This window comes from Hypanus sabinus, chromosome 3 (genome assembly GCF_030144855.1).
Source record: "Hypanus sabinus isolate sHypSab1 chromosome 3, sHypSab1.hap1, whole genome shotgun sequence".
NCBI lineage: Eukaryota > Metazoa > Chordata > Chondrichthyes > Myliobatiformes > Dasyatidae > Hypanus > Hypanus sabinus.
In genome coordinates this window covers 50,819,871-50,836,966 of record NC_082708.1, presented here as the reverse complement: position 1 = coordinate 50,836,966, position 17,096 = coordinate 50,819,871, and the positions used below count along the sequence as shown (strand labels likewise).

Genomic DNA, 17,096 nt, shown 5'->3' with positions numbered 1-17,096 from the left:
TTACCATTTGTGTGTTACCCTTATTTGGGTGTGGTAGTTCACTGTAGACAGGCACCCCTGTGGCAACTCACCGTTGGGAGTTATTTCGTATGTCGTGGAACTGGATAAGTGACCATCACAGTTGTGTGTTTGGGGTAACCTTGTGGAATCTACCTGCGTGTGATAACTCTAGTCTGGGTTGGTAGTTTTATCACTTGAAGATAGTACCTCAGTGATTAGCTACTGTTGGTGATAGTCCGTACGTGGATTTTGTTCCAGTATCCTGTGGCCACCACTTTGGGATGACCTGTAGCTGAATTCGGGTGTGGTACTACTTGTGTTGAAAGGATATTCGTTGAAGATCACTGTCGGTGATGTTCGTGTGTGGAGTGGAACAACTTTGAGGATAAAATATCTATTTTTATATTTATATTTTGGAATATCTACATAATTGCCTTCTCACAACATACGCCCTTGGATTACAAATCTATCTATCTCTCTCTCTCTCCAACTCTACTAAACTCAATACCACGAACTGAACTAAACTTTACTCACTATCATAAGACTGTATTCATTTACCCGTAGACTTAAAGAAGCTTGGTTTTCCTATTTCCACACTTATGTACAGATATATCATTGCTAACCTGTTAAAGATATTTGCATTTATAATACAGTATTGCGTAGTTTACTAATAAACGCTATTAGTTTATAGCAATACCAGACTCCAATGCGTTTTCCATTTCTGCTGATTCTTTAACCCGGTCACAGGGTATGTGACACCTGTTAAGAGTTCTGTTAAGAGTTCAATGAAGAAGTAACAAGCAGGGTGGGCAAAGGAGAGGCAGTGAATGTCATTTACTTGGATTTTCAGAAGGCATTTGATAAGGTGCCTTATGAGGCTGCTTAACATAAAATGCTATGGTATTACAGGAAAGATACTGGCATGGATAGCTGAATGGCTGACAGGCAGGAGGCAGTGAGTGGAAATAAAAGAGGCCTTTGCTTGTTGCTTGCCAGTGATTAGTGGTGTTCCTCAGGTCAGTTTTGGGACCGCTACTTTTCACATTGTTTGTCAATGATTTGTATAATGAAATTGATGGCTTTGTGGCAGTGTTTGCGGATGATACGAAGATGGGTGGAGGGGTAGGCGTGCTGAGGAAGCAATATGATTGCAACAGGACTTGGACAAATTGGGAGAATGGGCAAGAAAAAGAGGCAAGTGGAATTCAGTGCTGGGAAATATATAACAATGCATTTTGTTAGAAGGAGCAGTAGTGCAGACTGTTATCTAAGTGGGGAGAAAGTTCAAAGATTAGAGGTGCAGGGGTTCTTGGGAATCCTTGTGCAAGACTCCAGGAAGGTTAATTTACAGGTTGAGTCTGTGGTAAAGAGGGCAAATGCAATGTTGGCATTTATTTCAAGGGGTATAGAATATAAAAGCAAGGAGATAATGCTGAGCCTTTATAAGACAACAGTCAGGCTGCGCTTGGAGTATTGTCAACAGTTTTGAGCCCCATATCTCAAAACATTTACGGAATGTTTCGTTTTTATGGTGTACTATACCAGCAGTTATGGTTGAACTGACAATAAAAGTGACTTGACTTGAAGTGTTGTCATTGGAGAGAGTGCAGAGGAGGTTAATGAGGATTATTCTGGGAATTAAAGGGTTGATATATGAGGAGCGTTGGGCCTGGGCTTGCTGGAATTTAGTAAAAAAGGGGGGTAGGGATTTCATTGAAACCTACCGAATGTTGAAAGGACTAGATAGGGTAGATGTGGAGAGGATGTTTCCTATGGTGGAGGTATCCAGAATTAGTGGGTACAGTCTCAAAATTGAGGGGTGACCTTTTAGAACAGACATAAGGATTCTTATTTTAGCCAGAGAGTAGTAAATTTGTGGAATGCTCTGCCACGGACTGCAGTGGAGGGCAAGTCCTTGGGTATATTTAAAGTGGAAGTTGATCATTTCCTGATTGGTCAGAGCAACAAAGGATATGACAAGAAGGCAGGTGTGTGGGGTTGAGTGGGATCTGGGATCGGCCATGATGGAATGGTGGAACAGACTTAATGGGCTTGAATGGCCTAATACTGCTCCTATGCCTTATGGATGTTTTTTTATGGAAGGATGAAAATGATCATTTGGTCCATCTCATCTGTGTCAGCCAACATGCTCATCTAAACAAGTAACATTCACCCAGTTTTGACCCATAACCCTCTCAACCTTTTATATCCATTTACCTGTCCAAAAAGATTTTAAGTGGTGTTGTTGTACCTGCCTTAAGCACTTCCGTTGGCAGCTTATTCCATAAGCTGTATGGGCCACCTGTGTGGAAAATGTTGTCTCTCAGGTTCTTATTAATGTTCCTCCCTCTCACTTTATTTAGGTGTTTACCTCATCTTAGAGAAATATGTGCATGCATTCCCCAAAGATACCCACGGGTGGTTCAGTAGCTTGGCACACAGTTGTAGGCAAAACAATATTGGTGTCAAGCTATTCTTCCAAAGAATATTTTATGCTGGTCAGTAAATACATTGTTAGCTATTTGAAGGGCAATAAATCTTGGTGAGGTTTAATTGCAGGATGTAGTAACTTATTCAAATCTTTATTGCCTGACTGAATTGTAGACAGCAGAGCTGCAGTCAAACTGTTTCTTATTACAATATACTGAAGCTGATGCAATCATGGAAGGCAGCTTTAATTAATCTGCAGAATAAGTCAGGATCCTGATTAAACAACATGAACTGAAATTGCCTTCTGTTTTGAAGTTGATTTGTGGATTGAATTCTACAATATTTCCTCTGAAGTAACATTTAAAATATGTAGGTAATTGAAATAAAAGTATAACTGATTTTTTTTTTCTTTTTGCAGACTTGCTTACGTGGTACTTTTTGAGATACTGCGGGGCCTCACAACTGAATTATTTTTGACATGCAATGACTGATGTAATGTCAGAAAGCAAGGCAGATAGCTCACAATTAGCATTGTTCCACGTGACATCAAGGGAGAGGAAAACCACTTTTGGTATGGATGATTGAGAAGTGACTCACTGTATAAACCCTCCTGCTCCCCATTTTGAGCCTTTAAGAGTCCAATGGGTCTGATACTTATTATCTTAATTTCCAATTATTTCAATACCACAAATCTACTATTGTTCAACACAAACTGTGCTTTCGTTCCGTCTGTAGAAATTTCTAGTGTGGTGAATAGTTCACTTAACAGTGAATATGTAATAGCGATTATGTGGCTTCAAACATGCAGAAAGAGAAGAAAGAATCTGCTCCAGCGCTCTTTATGATGATGGCTGATCCACACTGTATATGGTCTCCACACTACTTTTCTCTCTACTCCATTTTAATTCAAATTCACTAGGCATTCTGTTCATCAAGAGCAAGGAGGAGGGAACATTTGTGTGGAGGCAGATGTTTTGAGGATGGTCCAAAATGAGTACTTTTCTTTGTAATTTACTAAGCAGAAGGATGTGGAAGATAGTGGGATCAGTGTGAAGTGTGCTCATATACTAGGGCATTTTGAGATAAAGGGAATAGTGTAGGATGTTAAAGTGGATTAGTCCATCAAGCCTGAGGGGGTATACCACAGGTTACTGAGAGGCATGGGATTTACTGGCGACTTAACTAAGATAATTTTGTCCCTCTAGCCACATATGAGGTATACATGCATGCATGCGCGCTACTTCATTAGATATACCTCCACAATAATGTAAATATCTAATCACAAATCATGTGGCAGCAACTTAATGTATAAAAGCATGCAGACATGGTCAAGAGCTTGAGTGTTTCAGGACAAACATCAGAATGGGGAAGAAACGTGTGACAGGGTCAGCAACTTGAAATTCCTCAGTGTTACCTGTCCCGGGTCTATCACTTGAGTGCCGTTATGAAGAAGATATGGCAGTATCTCTACTTTCTTAGAAGTTTGTGCAGATTTGGCATGCTAGCTAAAATTTTGACAAACTTTTATAGATGTGAGATGGAAAGTATATTGACTGGTTGCATCATAGCCTGGCATGTGCCAATGCCCTTGAACAGAAAAGCCTGCAAGAAGTAAGGTGAATACGACCCAGTCCATCACGAGCAAAGCTCTCCCCGCCATTGAACACATCTACAAGGAGATCTGTCACAGGAAAGCAGCATTCATCATCGAGGAATTCACCATCCAGGCCATGCTCTCTGCTCACTGCTGCCATTAGGATGAAGGTCCAGGAGCCTCAGGACCTACACCACCAGGTTCAGAAACTGTTATTACCCTACCGCTATCAGGCACTTAAACCAGAGGGATAACTTCACTCAGATTTACTCACTCCATCATTGATCTGTTCCCACAACCTATGGACTCTTTGTTTCTTGTTCTCTATTTGTTTTATTTTTATTATACTTTTTTTCATTTTGTATTTGCAAAGTTTGTTGTCTTTGCACTTTGATTGTCTGTCCCGTGGGATGCTGTCTTTCATTCTATTGTGTTTCTTGTATTTACTGTGAATTCCCACAAGAAAATGAATCACAGGATTATATATGGTGATGTATGTATTTTGATAATAACTTTGATCTAAGTGACTTTGACCATGGAGTAATTGTGGGTGTCGTACAGGGTTGTTTGAGTATCTCAGAAACTGCGGATCTCTTGGGATTTTCACACACAAATAGTCTCCAGAGTTATAGAGAATGGTGCAAAAAAACAAGATGGGGAGTGATACCTCTGTGAGCAAAAATTCATTGTTAATGAATGGTCAGGTTAACTCAAGGCAACAGCAACTCAAATAACCATTAGTTACAACAGTAGTGTGCAGAACACATTGAACCTTGAAGTGGATAAGCTACGGCAGTGTAAAACCACAAACATAGTCAGTGGCCTAAGTGGCCACCGATCGGCAGAGAAATGGCAGATGGAGCTTAGTCTAACCAAGTGTGAGGTGATGAGGGGATCAAATGTAAGGGGACAGTACACAAGACTGTTAACAGTGCTGACATACAAAGGTATTTGGTGTTCCAGTCCACATCTCACTGAAAGAGGCTGCATAGTAGATGGGGCGTAAAAATGCTTATGACATGCCTGCCAGGTTCTGAGGTTCAGCTGGGAAGTTACGTTGCACCTTTATCAGATTAATGTTAGGCTGCTTCTAGAGTATTGAATTCAATTTGATTAAATTTCAGTCACCGTATTATAAGAAAAATGTCATGGATTTGGAGAGGGTGCAGAAGAGATTTGTGAAATGTTGCCTGGATTAGAGAAGAGGCTGAACAAACTCAGGTTGTTTTCTCTGTGGCAGTGAAGGCTGAGGGGTGATCTGATAGAAGTTCTAAGACTGAGAGCTATCTGTACATATTAAAGTGGCCACTTTGCTGCAGCCCATCCACTTCGGGGTTCGGTGTGTTGTCCACTCAGATGCTCTTCTGCGCACTGTTGTTATTTGAGTTACTGTTGCCCTCCTGTCAGCTTGAGCCAGTCTGGCCATTCTCCCCTGACTGCTTTCATTAACAAGGCATTTTTGCCCACAGAACTGTCTCTCACCAAATGTTGTTTTTTTCAGTTTTTGCACCATTCTAAGTAAACAGCAGTGTGCTTGAAAATCCAGAAGATCAGTTTGAGATACTGAAACCACCCTGTCTGGCACCAACAATAATTCCAAACCAGTCTCTTAGATCACATTTCTTCCCCACCTGAACAACTGAAACTCTTGAATATGTCTGCATCCTTTTATGCATTGAGTTGCTGCCACGTAATTGGCTGATTAGATACTTGCATTAACTAGCAGACATATCAAATCAAGTGGCCACACTGCGTGTGTCTGTGTGTATGTATATGTTTGTGTGTGTATATGTAGGTCTTGGTAGTGGAGGCAAATACAACAGGAGTTTAGAAGTTTCTTAGATGGACACATGAATATGCAGAGAATGAAGGGATATGGACATTGTATAATTAGTTCAGCACAATATCACGCACTGAAGGGGTTGCACTGTTCTGTGTTCTGTCTCCTCCACATTTTCTTTAGTAAGGGCATTAAAGGTTATGGGGAGAAGGCAGCAGAATCAGGTCAAGTGGGAAAATAAATCAATAGGACCGAATGGTGGAACAGACGCAATGGCTGAATGGCCTATTTATGCTTCTATGTCTAATGGTCCACCTAAAACAACTGAACATGTAGATGTATGGCCTAGACAATTCTAGAGTTATGACCCTCAGCAGTCATAGCTCAATGCAAATTTATAACTTAAATAGCAAAAGGTAGCAGCATGCTGTTTTGCAGATGTTTGGGAGTACTGGTGTCTGAACCGCAAAATGTTAGTTTGCAACAATCAAGAAAGCAAATGGAATGGTGGCCTTCGTTGCCAGAGGGATTGCATTTTAGAGCAGGAAGGCTATGCTGCATCTGGAGGACTTTGTGCAGTTCTGGTCTCCTTGAGAAAAAATATGCAGTGGATTCTAGTTAATTGGGACACGTTGGGATCAGTGGATTTTGGTTCAATTAATTGGCTGTCCCAATATGCCAAAGTTTCATAGAAATAGTTAAAAAGATATTTAAAAAAACAAATTGAATAGCAAATTATGTACTTAAATGAAATACAGAACAAGTTGGAAACTACCAATACTACAGTACTATAAAACTGTATTCATTCCTAGTACTTATCAGTGGAGGAATTCATCCATGTCTTGCTGTTTTGACTATAAATGAACAAAATCAGTGCAGGCACCTCGTGCAGGTAACGGGTTACCTTCATACAATGCTGTTGATGATTACATCCCCCAACACTTTTTTTTTGTTGTAACATTCAAGATAATTGTTGATACCTTCAATTTTTTCGTAGTCACTAACTTGAAGTAGTGAAATCATTTCATTTTCGCCTCCAGCCGTTTCTGGCATCTCCAAACCTGAATGCTTGAAGCCAGAAGTGCACATATCTGGTGCTAGTTAGAAAGTTTGGCAAAAGTCTCCTGTCCCAATTAAGTGGTACAGTGTCCTAAATAAACAAAGGGAATCCCAGCTATTTTCTCCATTAGCTATGTACTTTAAGAGTTGGCCCAAGTAAACAGCTGTCCCAGTTAACCAATGGCACAATTAATGGAATATACGGTACAGGCTTTGTTGTCAGTACAGAGGAGGTTTACTAGGCTGATTCCATAGATGAGAGGTTTGCCCTTTGAGGGGAGGTTGAGTTTCCTGACACTGTATTCACTGGAATACAGAAGAATGAAAGGGGATTTTATAGAAACGTATAACATTATGAAAGGGATAGATAAGATAGAGGTAGGAAAGTTGTTTCCACTGATAAGTGAGTCTAGAACTAGTGGACATGGATCAAGATTTTGCAGTGCAGGTTTAGAATGGAGGGGAGGAGAAAATTTTTCACAGCCCAAGGAATTAGTATAGGCTACTTCATCAAGTATATTTAAGACACGGATTGTTTTTTGTGTGTTAGGGCAGTTAAGGGTTATGAGGAAAAGGCAGAGGTGGAGCTGAGTCTACAGCCAGATCTACCATATTGAATGGCAGAGCATGCTCAATGGGCCAGATAGCTTACTGCTCCCATCTCTTACTTTCTTGTATATCCCACCTTAAATTTGGAGTCCAAGTACTCCAGCTAGGTCTCACCAATATATTGAAAAATTGCATCAAAGTTTCCCTACTTTAATACTCTGCATTCCTTGCAATAATTGCCAATATGCCATTCATTTTCCTAATTACCTGTTGCATATATATGCTAATTTTTATTTTGTTTCAGGTGCTAGTATCCCCAGATCCCTTGGTACTCCAGACAGACAGACATACTTTATTGATCCTGAGGGAAATTAGGTTTCATTACAACTGCACCAAGAATAGTGAAGAAATATAGCAATATAAAACCATAAATAATTAAATAATAATAAGTTTATCATGCCAAGTGGAAATAAGTCCAGGACCAGCCTATTGGCTCAGGGTGTCTGACATTCCGAGGGAGGAGTTGTAAAGTTTGATGGCCACAGGTAGGAATGACGATTTATGCCACTCAGTGTTTCATCTCGGCGGAATGAGCCTCTGGCTGAATGTACTCCTGTGCCTAACCAGTACATTATGGAGTAGATGGGAGTCATTGTCCAAGATGGCATGCAACTTGGACAGCATCCTCTTTTCAGACACCATCGTCAGAGAGTCCAGTTCCACCCCCACATCACTGGCCTTGCGTATGAGTTTGTTGATTCTGTTGGTGTCTGCTACCCTCAGCCTGCTGCTCCAGCACACAACAGCAAACATGATAGCACTGGCCACCACCGACTCGTAGAACATCCAGTGTTTTTATCATGTCAATTTAAATAATTTGCTTTTCATTCTTCCATGTACCATGAATAATTTCACATTTTCTCACAAACTACTCAATTTGCCAATTTCTTGACCACTCAACTTTTTTTTAATATCACTTTTGGAGACTCCTTGCAATGTGCTAATGGATCTATCTGTAAATTTGGCTACAGTACAGGTAGTAAGTAATTAAAGCCCCAGCACTGATCTCCATAGTACCCCTTCTGTTACCAGCTACTCTGACTGTTTTCTGATGGCCAATTCCTGACAATATACATACTCTCCCAATCCTCTATATAATTATGATAGGATTCTGGGAACTAATTATTTCCTAAGGTCAAAAATTGTTCTAAAAGTAGCTAAGTCACTTAAAGCGTAGTTATTTGCCTGCGAATGCAACAGCTTGGGCCATTAATTGCAAAGCTGTTGTCAAAGGTGAACTGCTGCACTAATAACTTCTCAAACACCCCCATCAGCTGCATCATGTGTCACAATACAAAATGAACTTGCCACTTTAAACCAAATCATTTAAAGTGTTTTAAGTTGACAGTTGTTATCTGTTGTCAGCCAGTCCTTTTGGCAGTGACAAATAACTCCTACGAATATAATATTTTATTCTTTTGGATTTGGTTGTTGGGGATTTAAAAAGTGCAGACTTTTATCACTTCTGCTTTTTTTTCTTTTATCCGCCAACATCAAACTTGCTATCCCTTCTGTGTCAAATGATATTGAATTTAGAATTATAACTTGATTAGACTATTTCATTTTATTTGATGCTATTCATTTCACAATTACTCAAGCTGCTGTGCTTACAGAAATGCAGAATGTCTATTCATTCAACTTCCACTTGCCCTATAGGAAGTGGAAAATACAGTTTCCAACTATGAAGCTAACATTCAACTTAAACAGCTAACTGGAATTTTGGGGCTGCAATTTATTGAAGATGTACTGTAATTTCTGAAAGTCTAAAAGTTATTGGAATATTTCTGTGTTTGCCGATTTCACTTTGGGTAAATACAATTTCTAATGATCCTCAGACATAAAATAATCACACATTCTTGCAATTCGCTAAATTTGGAACATTGTACATTTTAAGCCAGTAATCTAAGAAGTTATATGTAATATCAGCATGCTGAAATTTTCATTTAAGTGTTTCTACAAATATGTTCAGATTTGGTAAACAAACTTTGCAATCAAACAAGCTGCTAATTAATGGTGTAGGCAGTAGAAGTGCCTCATGAGGTCAGGAACTTGGGTTCAGTCCTGACCTCTGGTGATGTCTCTGTGGAGTTTACACATTTTAAAAGCATAGAAGACCCTATCGTATCCCCCGGCACCCTGCTACCGGCAGCCCATTCCACGCACTCAACACTTTCTGCGTTTTTTAAAATAACACAACTTACCCCTGACATCTCTGTACCTACTTCCAAGCACCTTAAAACTATGCCCTCTCGTGCTAGCTATTTCAGCCCTGAGGAAAAGCCTCGGACTATCCACACAATCAGTGCCTCTCAATATTTTGTACACCTCTATCAGGTCACCGCTCATCCTCCGTTTTCCCTGTGACCATGTGGGTGTGCCCTGTGCAATCTGGTTTCCTCCCACATTCAAACGCCTGTAAATTGCCCCTAAAGGCAAGTAGCAAAACAGAATCTAGTGGGAATTGTCGTGAACATGAGTATACAGTGGGATTAGAATAAATGGAGTCTTAACGTGGGCACAAATTCGCCTGTTTCTGTGCTTTCTAACTCTGACTAACTAAAGCTCCTCAGAAATCTGCAAGCAATTGGTGCTAAATAATTAGACCTAAGAACTCTAAGTACATGATTGTAAGCATTGAAAATGTGATTGTTACTCATCTCCTGCATCTTTGAACAGGTTTATATTCTGTGGTAATGCAAGTTTTACTAAGAGATTATTGTGCTTTATTATGCTTTCAGGCTATGTATTCAAATGCACATTCTTTATACAGTTTTTGAAATTAATAGTAGATAACTTTTTAAGTGAAGCGGATAGGATGTTCTAGATCTTGGAGTTTTTTTTTTCACTCCTTTACTTTCACCTTGGTATTATTTGACTTTAGCATATTAACCTTTAGCCAGAAAGTTCTTTGTACATGATACCAAAAATCATATGTCAGGGTTTTGGGAGATCATCTTGACAAACACAAAGCAGCTTGGTGTTGTATATGAAGGGTGCTTGTAGAAAATGCTACAATCATTAGCAAATCAATGTCCCTCTTTGGAAGATGAAGTACCTTCAGATTTTATGTTGTTTGTACTTTGATGTTCAGTATAAGGTTTCTCTTTAATTTTATCCTTTACATCAAGCCCAGTGAATGGAGTCATTTTCAATCTGCAGATCACTGCTAGTCCATTTAATAATGTTATATATTTCCCTCCTGTTCAGCCATCTTGGATAACAGATATCTGAAAGTTGGTGTCATCAAAACGGATATTCTCACTTTCAAAACTCTTGTTTGCACCTTGGTATTTTGTGTATATACTGTAGGTTTAGACTAAAACATGAAAAAATTGGTGTGGTTTAATATTTTAAAGTTTTCTTTACTCCAGCTTTAGTACCTCTAAATATTGATTTGTATAAACAAATAATCATATGGCTTAAAAAGAGAAAAGTGAAGACTTGAAATCCAATTTAAATGATAGAAATCAAAGTTCAAAGTAAATTTATTTTATCAAAGTACATGTATGTCACCATATACAACCCTGAGATTAACCTTATTGTTGCCACACGCAAAAGATTGATAATAAAATAATAACCAAATAGAATCATTCAAAGCCCGCACCAACTTGGGCATTCAACTGGATTGCAGGAGATGATAAACTGCAAATACAAAAAGGAAAATATTAATAGATAAGCAATAAGTATATAGAGTACGAGGTGAGTCCTTAGATTGTGGGAACATTTCAGTGATGGGGCAAGTGAAGTTGAGTTACAAACTAACCATAAAATTGATTATAACTTTAGAATGGAATTAACTTTTTCATGACTTAGTATTAAGTGTTGTTACAAGGAACAAAAACGTAACAGAAAAGTTTGCACAGTAGACATGTTGCAGATACCAGTTACTTTTCACACTGAGGCAATAGAAGCCCATTTACCTGGACCATCCTGCTTTGTGTAGATTACTTAACAAAACAAATATCCCATTGACATCCCTAATCTTTTGGACTAATATTTCAGTTCATAGATAAATTCAGTAATCTCTACTGTATAAATGAATTGTTCTTTATATCTACCATATTGTGAACTATATAATATGGTAAGAATTTTATGTTATTTTGGAATAACATCACACCTTTTAATTCAGCATTTAATGTGCTGTTATGAGGAATGAGAAAGGAAATCAAAAAAGTTCACACAGGGGAAAATCATTAGAAGTTTCTTTAGCAAACACGAGGAAATTTGCAGATCATTTTGCATTTTCCCCCTTCCCCCTCCTACTTTCAGATCTTACTATCTTTCTTTTCAGTTAGTCCTGACGAAGGGTCTCGGCCCGAAACATCAACAGCGCTTCTTCCTATAGATGCTGCCTGGCCTGCTGCATTCCACCAGAAGTTTCTTTAGGTTGTTTTTGCCTCTGCTAAAAATATGGTGAAATGATTGGAGGATTCTCTTTTGTTAGGTAGCAGCTCTGTGGCAGAGTTTTTCCGAATTATGAATAGACAGTTCACAGTTCACGAATGGAATACCATCAATATGGCAGGTGATGAATGGTCACAACTGGACATGTTTCACAGATACTGGGTATGTTTCATTTAAGTAACAAAATAGCCAATTTCAACACAAATAAATGAAAATATGTTTCCACATTTTGCAGTGATTATACCATGTACAGTACTCTGCAAAAGGCTTGGGCACTCTATATTTTTAAATTTATTTTAGATGTTTATTTTTGTCTTCCGCATTAGGGCGTCAGTAGAAAAGTGCAAATTTTAAATTCTCAAACATTCATTTTCCGAATTCAAATGATACAGGGAAACTTTTGTATTTTGTTAAAGTAACACAGTAATTAATAGACCAGTTTTCAAATAAACTGATCGTTACTTACCTTGTTGTTATGCAGCCCATTACACAACTAAACAAAGACTGCAAACAGGTACTAATGATCAATGACAAATCACATTGAATGAACTGAACTGAAACGGACTAGTGTAGAAGGAATCAGCGGGATGAAGGACAACCAAAGTAAAAGCTGAAGGTGTGGTAGATTTGTCAGTTTAGCCTTCAAATCATCAAATCTTACACCTGCGCAAGAGTGAGCAGATGGAAATGAGAGGGCGGACAGGAGCGAAATTACTAGCTAGTTGAGTGATGTCGCAGCAACAACCTTACAATCAGTGTCAGTAAGACGAATGAGCTGATTGTGGACCAGGAAGGGTAAGATGAGGGAACACGAACCAATCCTCATAGAGGAATCAGAAGTGGAGAGAGCAAGCAGTTTCAAGTCCCTTGGTGTCAAAATCTCAGAGGATCTAACTTGGACCCAACCTATCGATGCAGCTAAAAGGAAGGCAAGGTAGTAGCTATATTTCATTAGGAGTTTGAGGAAATTTGGTTTCTCACCTAAAAAAAAAACTCAAACTATAGATGTACTGTGGAGAGTATTCTGACAGGCTGCATCACTGTCTGGTATGGGGGGAGGGGCTACTGCACAGGACTGAAAGAAGCTACAAAAATTGTTAAATTAGTCAGCTCCATCTTCAGTACTAGCCTTTGTTGGACCCAAGACATCTTCAAGGAGCAGTGACTCAAAAAGGTGGCGTCCATTATTAAGGACCTCCATCACCAAAGACATGCCCTCTTCTCATTGTTACCATCAGGAGGGAGGTACAGAAGCCTGAAGGCACACGCTCAGCAATTCAGGAACAGCTTCTTCCTCTCTGCCATCCGGCTCCTAAATGGACATTGAACCCATAAACACAACCTCACGTTTTTTTTTATATTATTTCAGTTTTGCACTTTTTAATCTATTTAATATACTTTGATTAACTACTTTTTCTTTATATATTCTGTATTGTACTGCTGCTGCTAAGTTAACAAATTTCACAACACACAGGTGATAATAAACAAGAAAATCTGCAGATGCTGGAAATCCAAGTAACACACACAAAATGCTGGAGGAACTCAGCAGGCCAGGCAGCATCTATGGAAAAACATACAGTTGACATTTCGGGCCATGACTCTTCGGGTCGTGCCAAAGTTCCTCCAGCATTCTGGTGATGATAAACCTGATTCTCAAATTTCATGGTAGACAGGAGTTTCAAGATGTGCTGTCCCAGCTCTTCTGAAGAAGCACAAGGAAAGGTACAACATTGAGGACATTAAACAGACTTATTTAATTTCTTTTTCAAACCTTCCTGGACAGATCAAGCTTTTAACATATGGAAAAGGAAAGGTATAAAATGTTTTCGTGATCTTTTTTTTGAAGATACTTTGATGTCATTTGATCAACTTTCCAACAAATTTGAATTACCTAAATCTAATTTTTTCAGATATTTACAAATTAGAAATTTCTTGCATAAAGTTTTACCATCTTTTCCTAATTCAACTTTGGTGGACATTACAGATTTGATCTTTACCTTAAATCCTTGTCAAAAGGGATTAGTAGCTTTTATTTATAATATGATTATGAAGATACAACCAGAAATATCAGTTAGAATTAAACAAGAATGGGAAAAAGAACTTCAATATAACATATCAACAGATAAATGGGGAAAAATTTTGCAGATGGTTAATTCTTCTATATGTGCTAAACATGCTTTAATACAATTTAAAATTGTACATAGAGCTCATATGTCTAAAGATAAACTTGCTCGATTCTATTCTCATATTAACCCTCAATGTGACAGATGTCATTCAGAAGTGGCCTCATTGACCCATATGTTCTGGTCATGTCCCACTTTACATAATTATTGGAAGGACATATTTACTACTATTTCCTCAATTTGGAATATAGATTTACAACCTCATTCTATTACTGCAATTTTTGGCATACCAAATGAAGATGGTAATCAGTTTTCCCCTTCAATCAGACGAATGATTGCTTTTGTAACATTAATGGCCAGAAGGTCTATATTACAAAATTGGAAAGAAGTAAATCCTCCTACCACATTTCAATGGCTTTCTCAAACTATTTCTTATCTGAGCTTGGAAAAAATTAGAAGCACTATCTTTGACTCATCAATTAAATTTGAAGAAACTTGGAGACCATTTATTAGACATTTTCATATGAATTAATTTGGCCTTTTCCAGACCTTTTCTCTGCTTATTCATGTTCAGGTATGGAGTTCCGGAGTTCTTTGACACTATCATATACTTGTAAACTGTTATTATTGCCCAGGCTAGTTTAGTTTAGTGTTTTTTTTATATATTTTTTTTCACATATTTTTAATATATTTTTTTCTTTTTTAATGGTTATTTTTGTTTTTTTTTTCATATAATCATGTGGACTTGATTGATTAAGGTATTCTCTTCTGTTGATGTTTAGTAGGATATTGTTATCTTATTATCAATGTGATTTCAAGTCTATTGTTTTCACAACTTACTTATTACTATGTTATTTTTTTGTGTATATATGAAAATCAATAAAAAGATTGAAAAAGAAAAAAGAAAGAGGACATTAAACAGTGACTGCCCATGGAAACTGAGTACAGCACACAAGACGAACATTAGACTGACACCCCTTCTAAATCAGAATAAGTCTAGCACTGCTATCAGCTCTAAGCTCATAGAAGACACTCTGGAATCTGGAGAAGTCTTGTCAAAAGTGGTTTTCGTAGAACAGTTGCTGTCAAAAAGCCATTCCTTCAAAATGGCAGCAGGTGCTCTAGATTGAAGAGTCAAAATTTGAAATTTTTAGCTCAAACGAGAAACAGTTGGTCTGTAGAAAAGCTGGAGAATACTACATGGTTGAGTGTCTGCAGACAACAGTTAGGCATGGTTGAATGTCTGCAGAGGTTCCCTGTAGGCTTGGGGCTGCATTTCTGCAAATGGAATTGGTGATCTGATCAGAGTTAATGAAATCCTTGACGCTGAGAAGTAGAAGCAGATTGTTATCCATCATGCAATACCACCAGGGAGATGTTTGATTGGTCCCAACTTCATTCTGCAGCAGAACAATGACACCAAACACATGGCCAGGGTCGTAAAGAACTATGTTCAGCGAAAAGAGCGATGAGTTCTGCAACAGATGGAATGGCCTCCACAGAGCCCTGATCTCATCATCATTGAGGCTGTTTGGGATTACCTGGAGAGACAGAAACAAGTGAGGCAGCGGAGTCTGCAGAAGAACTGTGGCAAGTTCTCCAAGAAGCTTGGAACAACCTACCAGTTTATAAAACTGCACAACAGTGTACTTAAAATAATTGATGCAGTTTTAAAGGCCAAGAGTGGTCACACCAAATATTGGTTTAGTTTGTTACTGTTTACTTTCAGTGTATTTTAATTTCCACATATGATTGGAAATCCCATACTGTAAATGGGATAGAGTTTGTCAACTGTGTTCAGGAAAGTTTCCTTAATCAATATGTAGAAGTCCCAGATAGACAGTGTGCAATACTTGACGTGCTGTTAGGGAATGAGACAGGACAGATGCCAGAAGTTTATGTGGGGGAAGACTTGCAGCTATCATCACAGTGCCATTAGTTTCAAAGTAAGTATACAAATAGATGCAGTAGGTCTGATTTGTGGGTTGAGATTCTAAATTGGAGAAAGGCTATTTTGATGGTATCAGAAAAGATTGGGCAAGTGTGGATTGTTTTCTGGCAAAGGTGTAGTTGGTAAGTGGGACGTCTTCAAAAGTGTAAGTTTGATAGTATAAAGCCTGTATAGAATAAAAGTTTTATAACATGTTTAGGGAACCTTAGTTTCCAAGAGATATTGAGACCCTGGGTAAGAAAAAGAGGTGCATCGTAGATGTAGGCAGGGAGGAACAAATGAGAATAAGAAATTTAAGGGAACACTTGGGAGAAATCAGGAAGACATGCAGTTTCCCGAGGAAACAAAGTGGAGGAGAATCCGAAGGGATTCTGCAGATACATTAAGAGCAAAAGGATCGCAGGGGACAAAGTTGGTCCTCTGCAAGATTAGAATGATGGTCTATGCATGGAGCCAAAAAAGAAGAGGGAGATCTTGAATGGATTTTTTTGCATCTGTATTTACTCGGGAGTCGGACACAGATTTTATAAAAGTGAGACAAAGCTGCAGCGAGGTCATGGACCCTATACAGATTAAGGAAGAGGAGATGTTTTCAGCCTTGAGGCAAATTAGGGTGAAAAAATCCCCAAGGCCTGACAAAGTATTCCCTCAGACCCTGTGGAAGCCAAGTGTAGAAATTACCGAGACCTGGCAGAGATATTTAAAACATCCTTAGTGACAGGAGAGGTGCCAGAGAATTGGAGGATAGCTGATGTTGTCTCACTGATTTAAAAAAATACTAAACAGAAACCAAGAAATCATAGCCCAGTGAGTGTGACATCACTTGTGGGAAAGTTATTGGAATGTATTTTAAGGGACCAGATGTATAAGTATTTGAATAGATTGGACATGGAATGATTAAGGATAGTTAACATGGCTTCGTGTATGGTAGGTCATGTTGAGGAAGTTACCAGAAAAGTGGATGAAGGCAAGGCAGTGAATGTCTACACGGACTTCAGAAAGGCGTTTGACAATTTGACAAAGCCCCACGTGGGAGGCTGGTCAAGAAGGTTCAGTCGCTCTGCATTCAGGGTAAAATAGTAAATTGGATTAGACATTGTCTTTGTGGGAGAAGCCAGAGAGTGGTAGTTAGAGGGTTGCCTCTCT

General features: G+C 38.6%; 1 protein-coding gene across 1 annotated transcript in view; it reads left to right on the top strand.

Annotated features, from left to right (window-relative positions):
• The window catches only part of aasdhppt (aminoadipate-semialdehyde dehydrogenase-phosphopantetheinyl transferase), a 62,281-nt gene that overhangs the window by 18,286 nt on the left and 26,899 nt on the right, over positions 1-17,096 (top strand). The window contains exon 3 of the mRNA XM_059964310.1: positions 11,917-12,038. Within this exon, the coding sequence (XP_059820293.1) occupies positions 11,917-12,038 (122 nt within the window). The remainder of the gene's footprint in view (positions 1-11,916; positions 12,039-17,096) is intronic.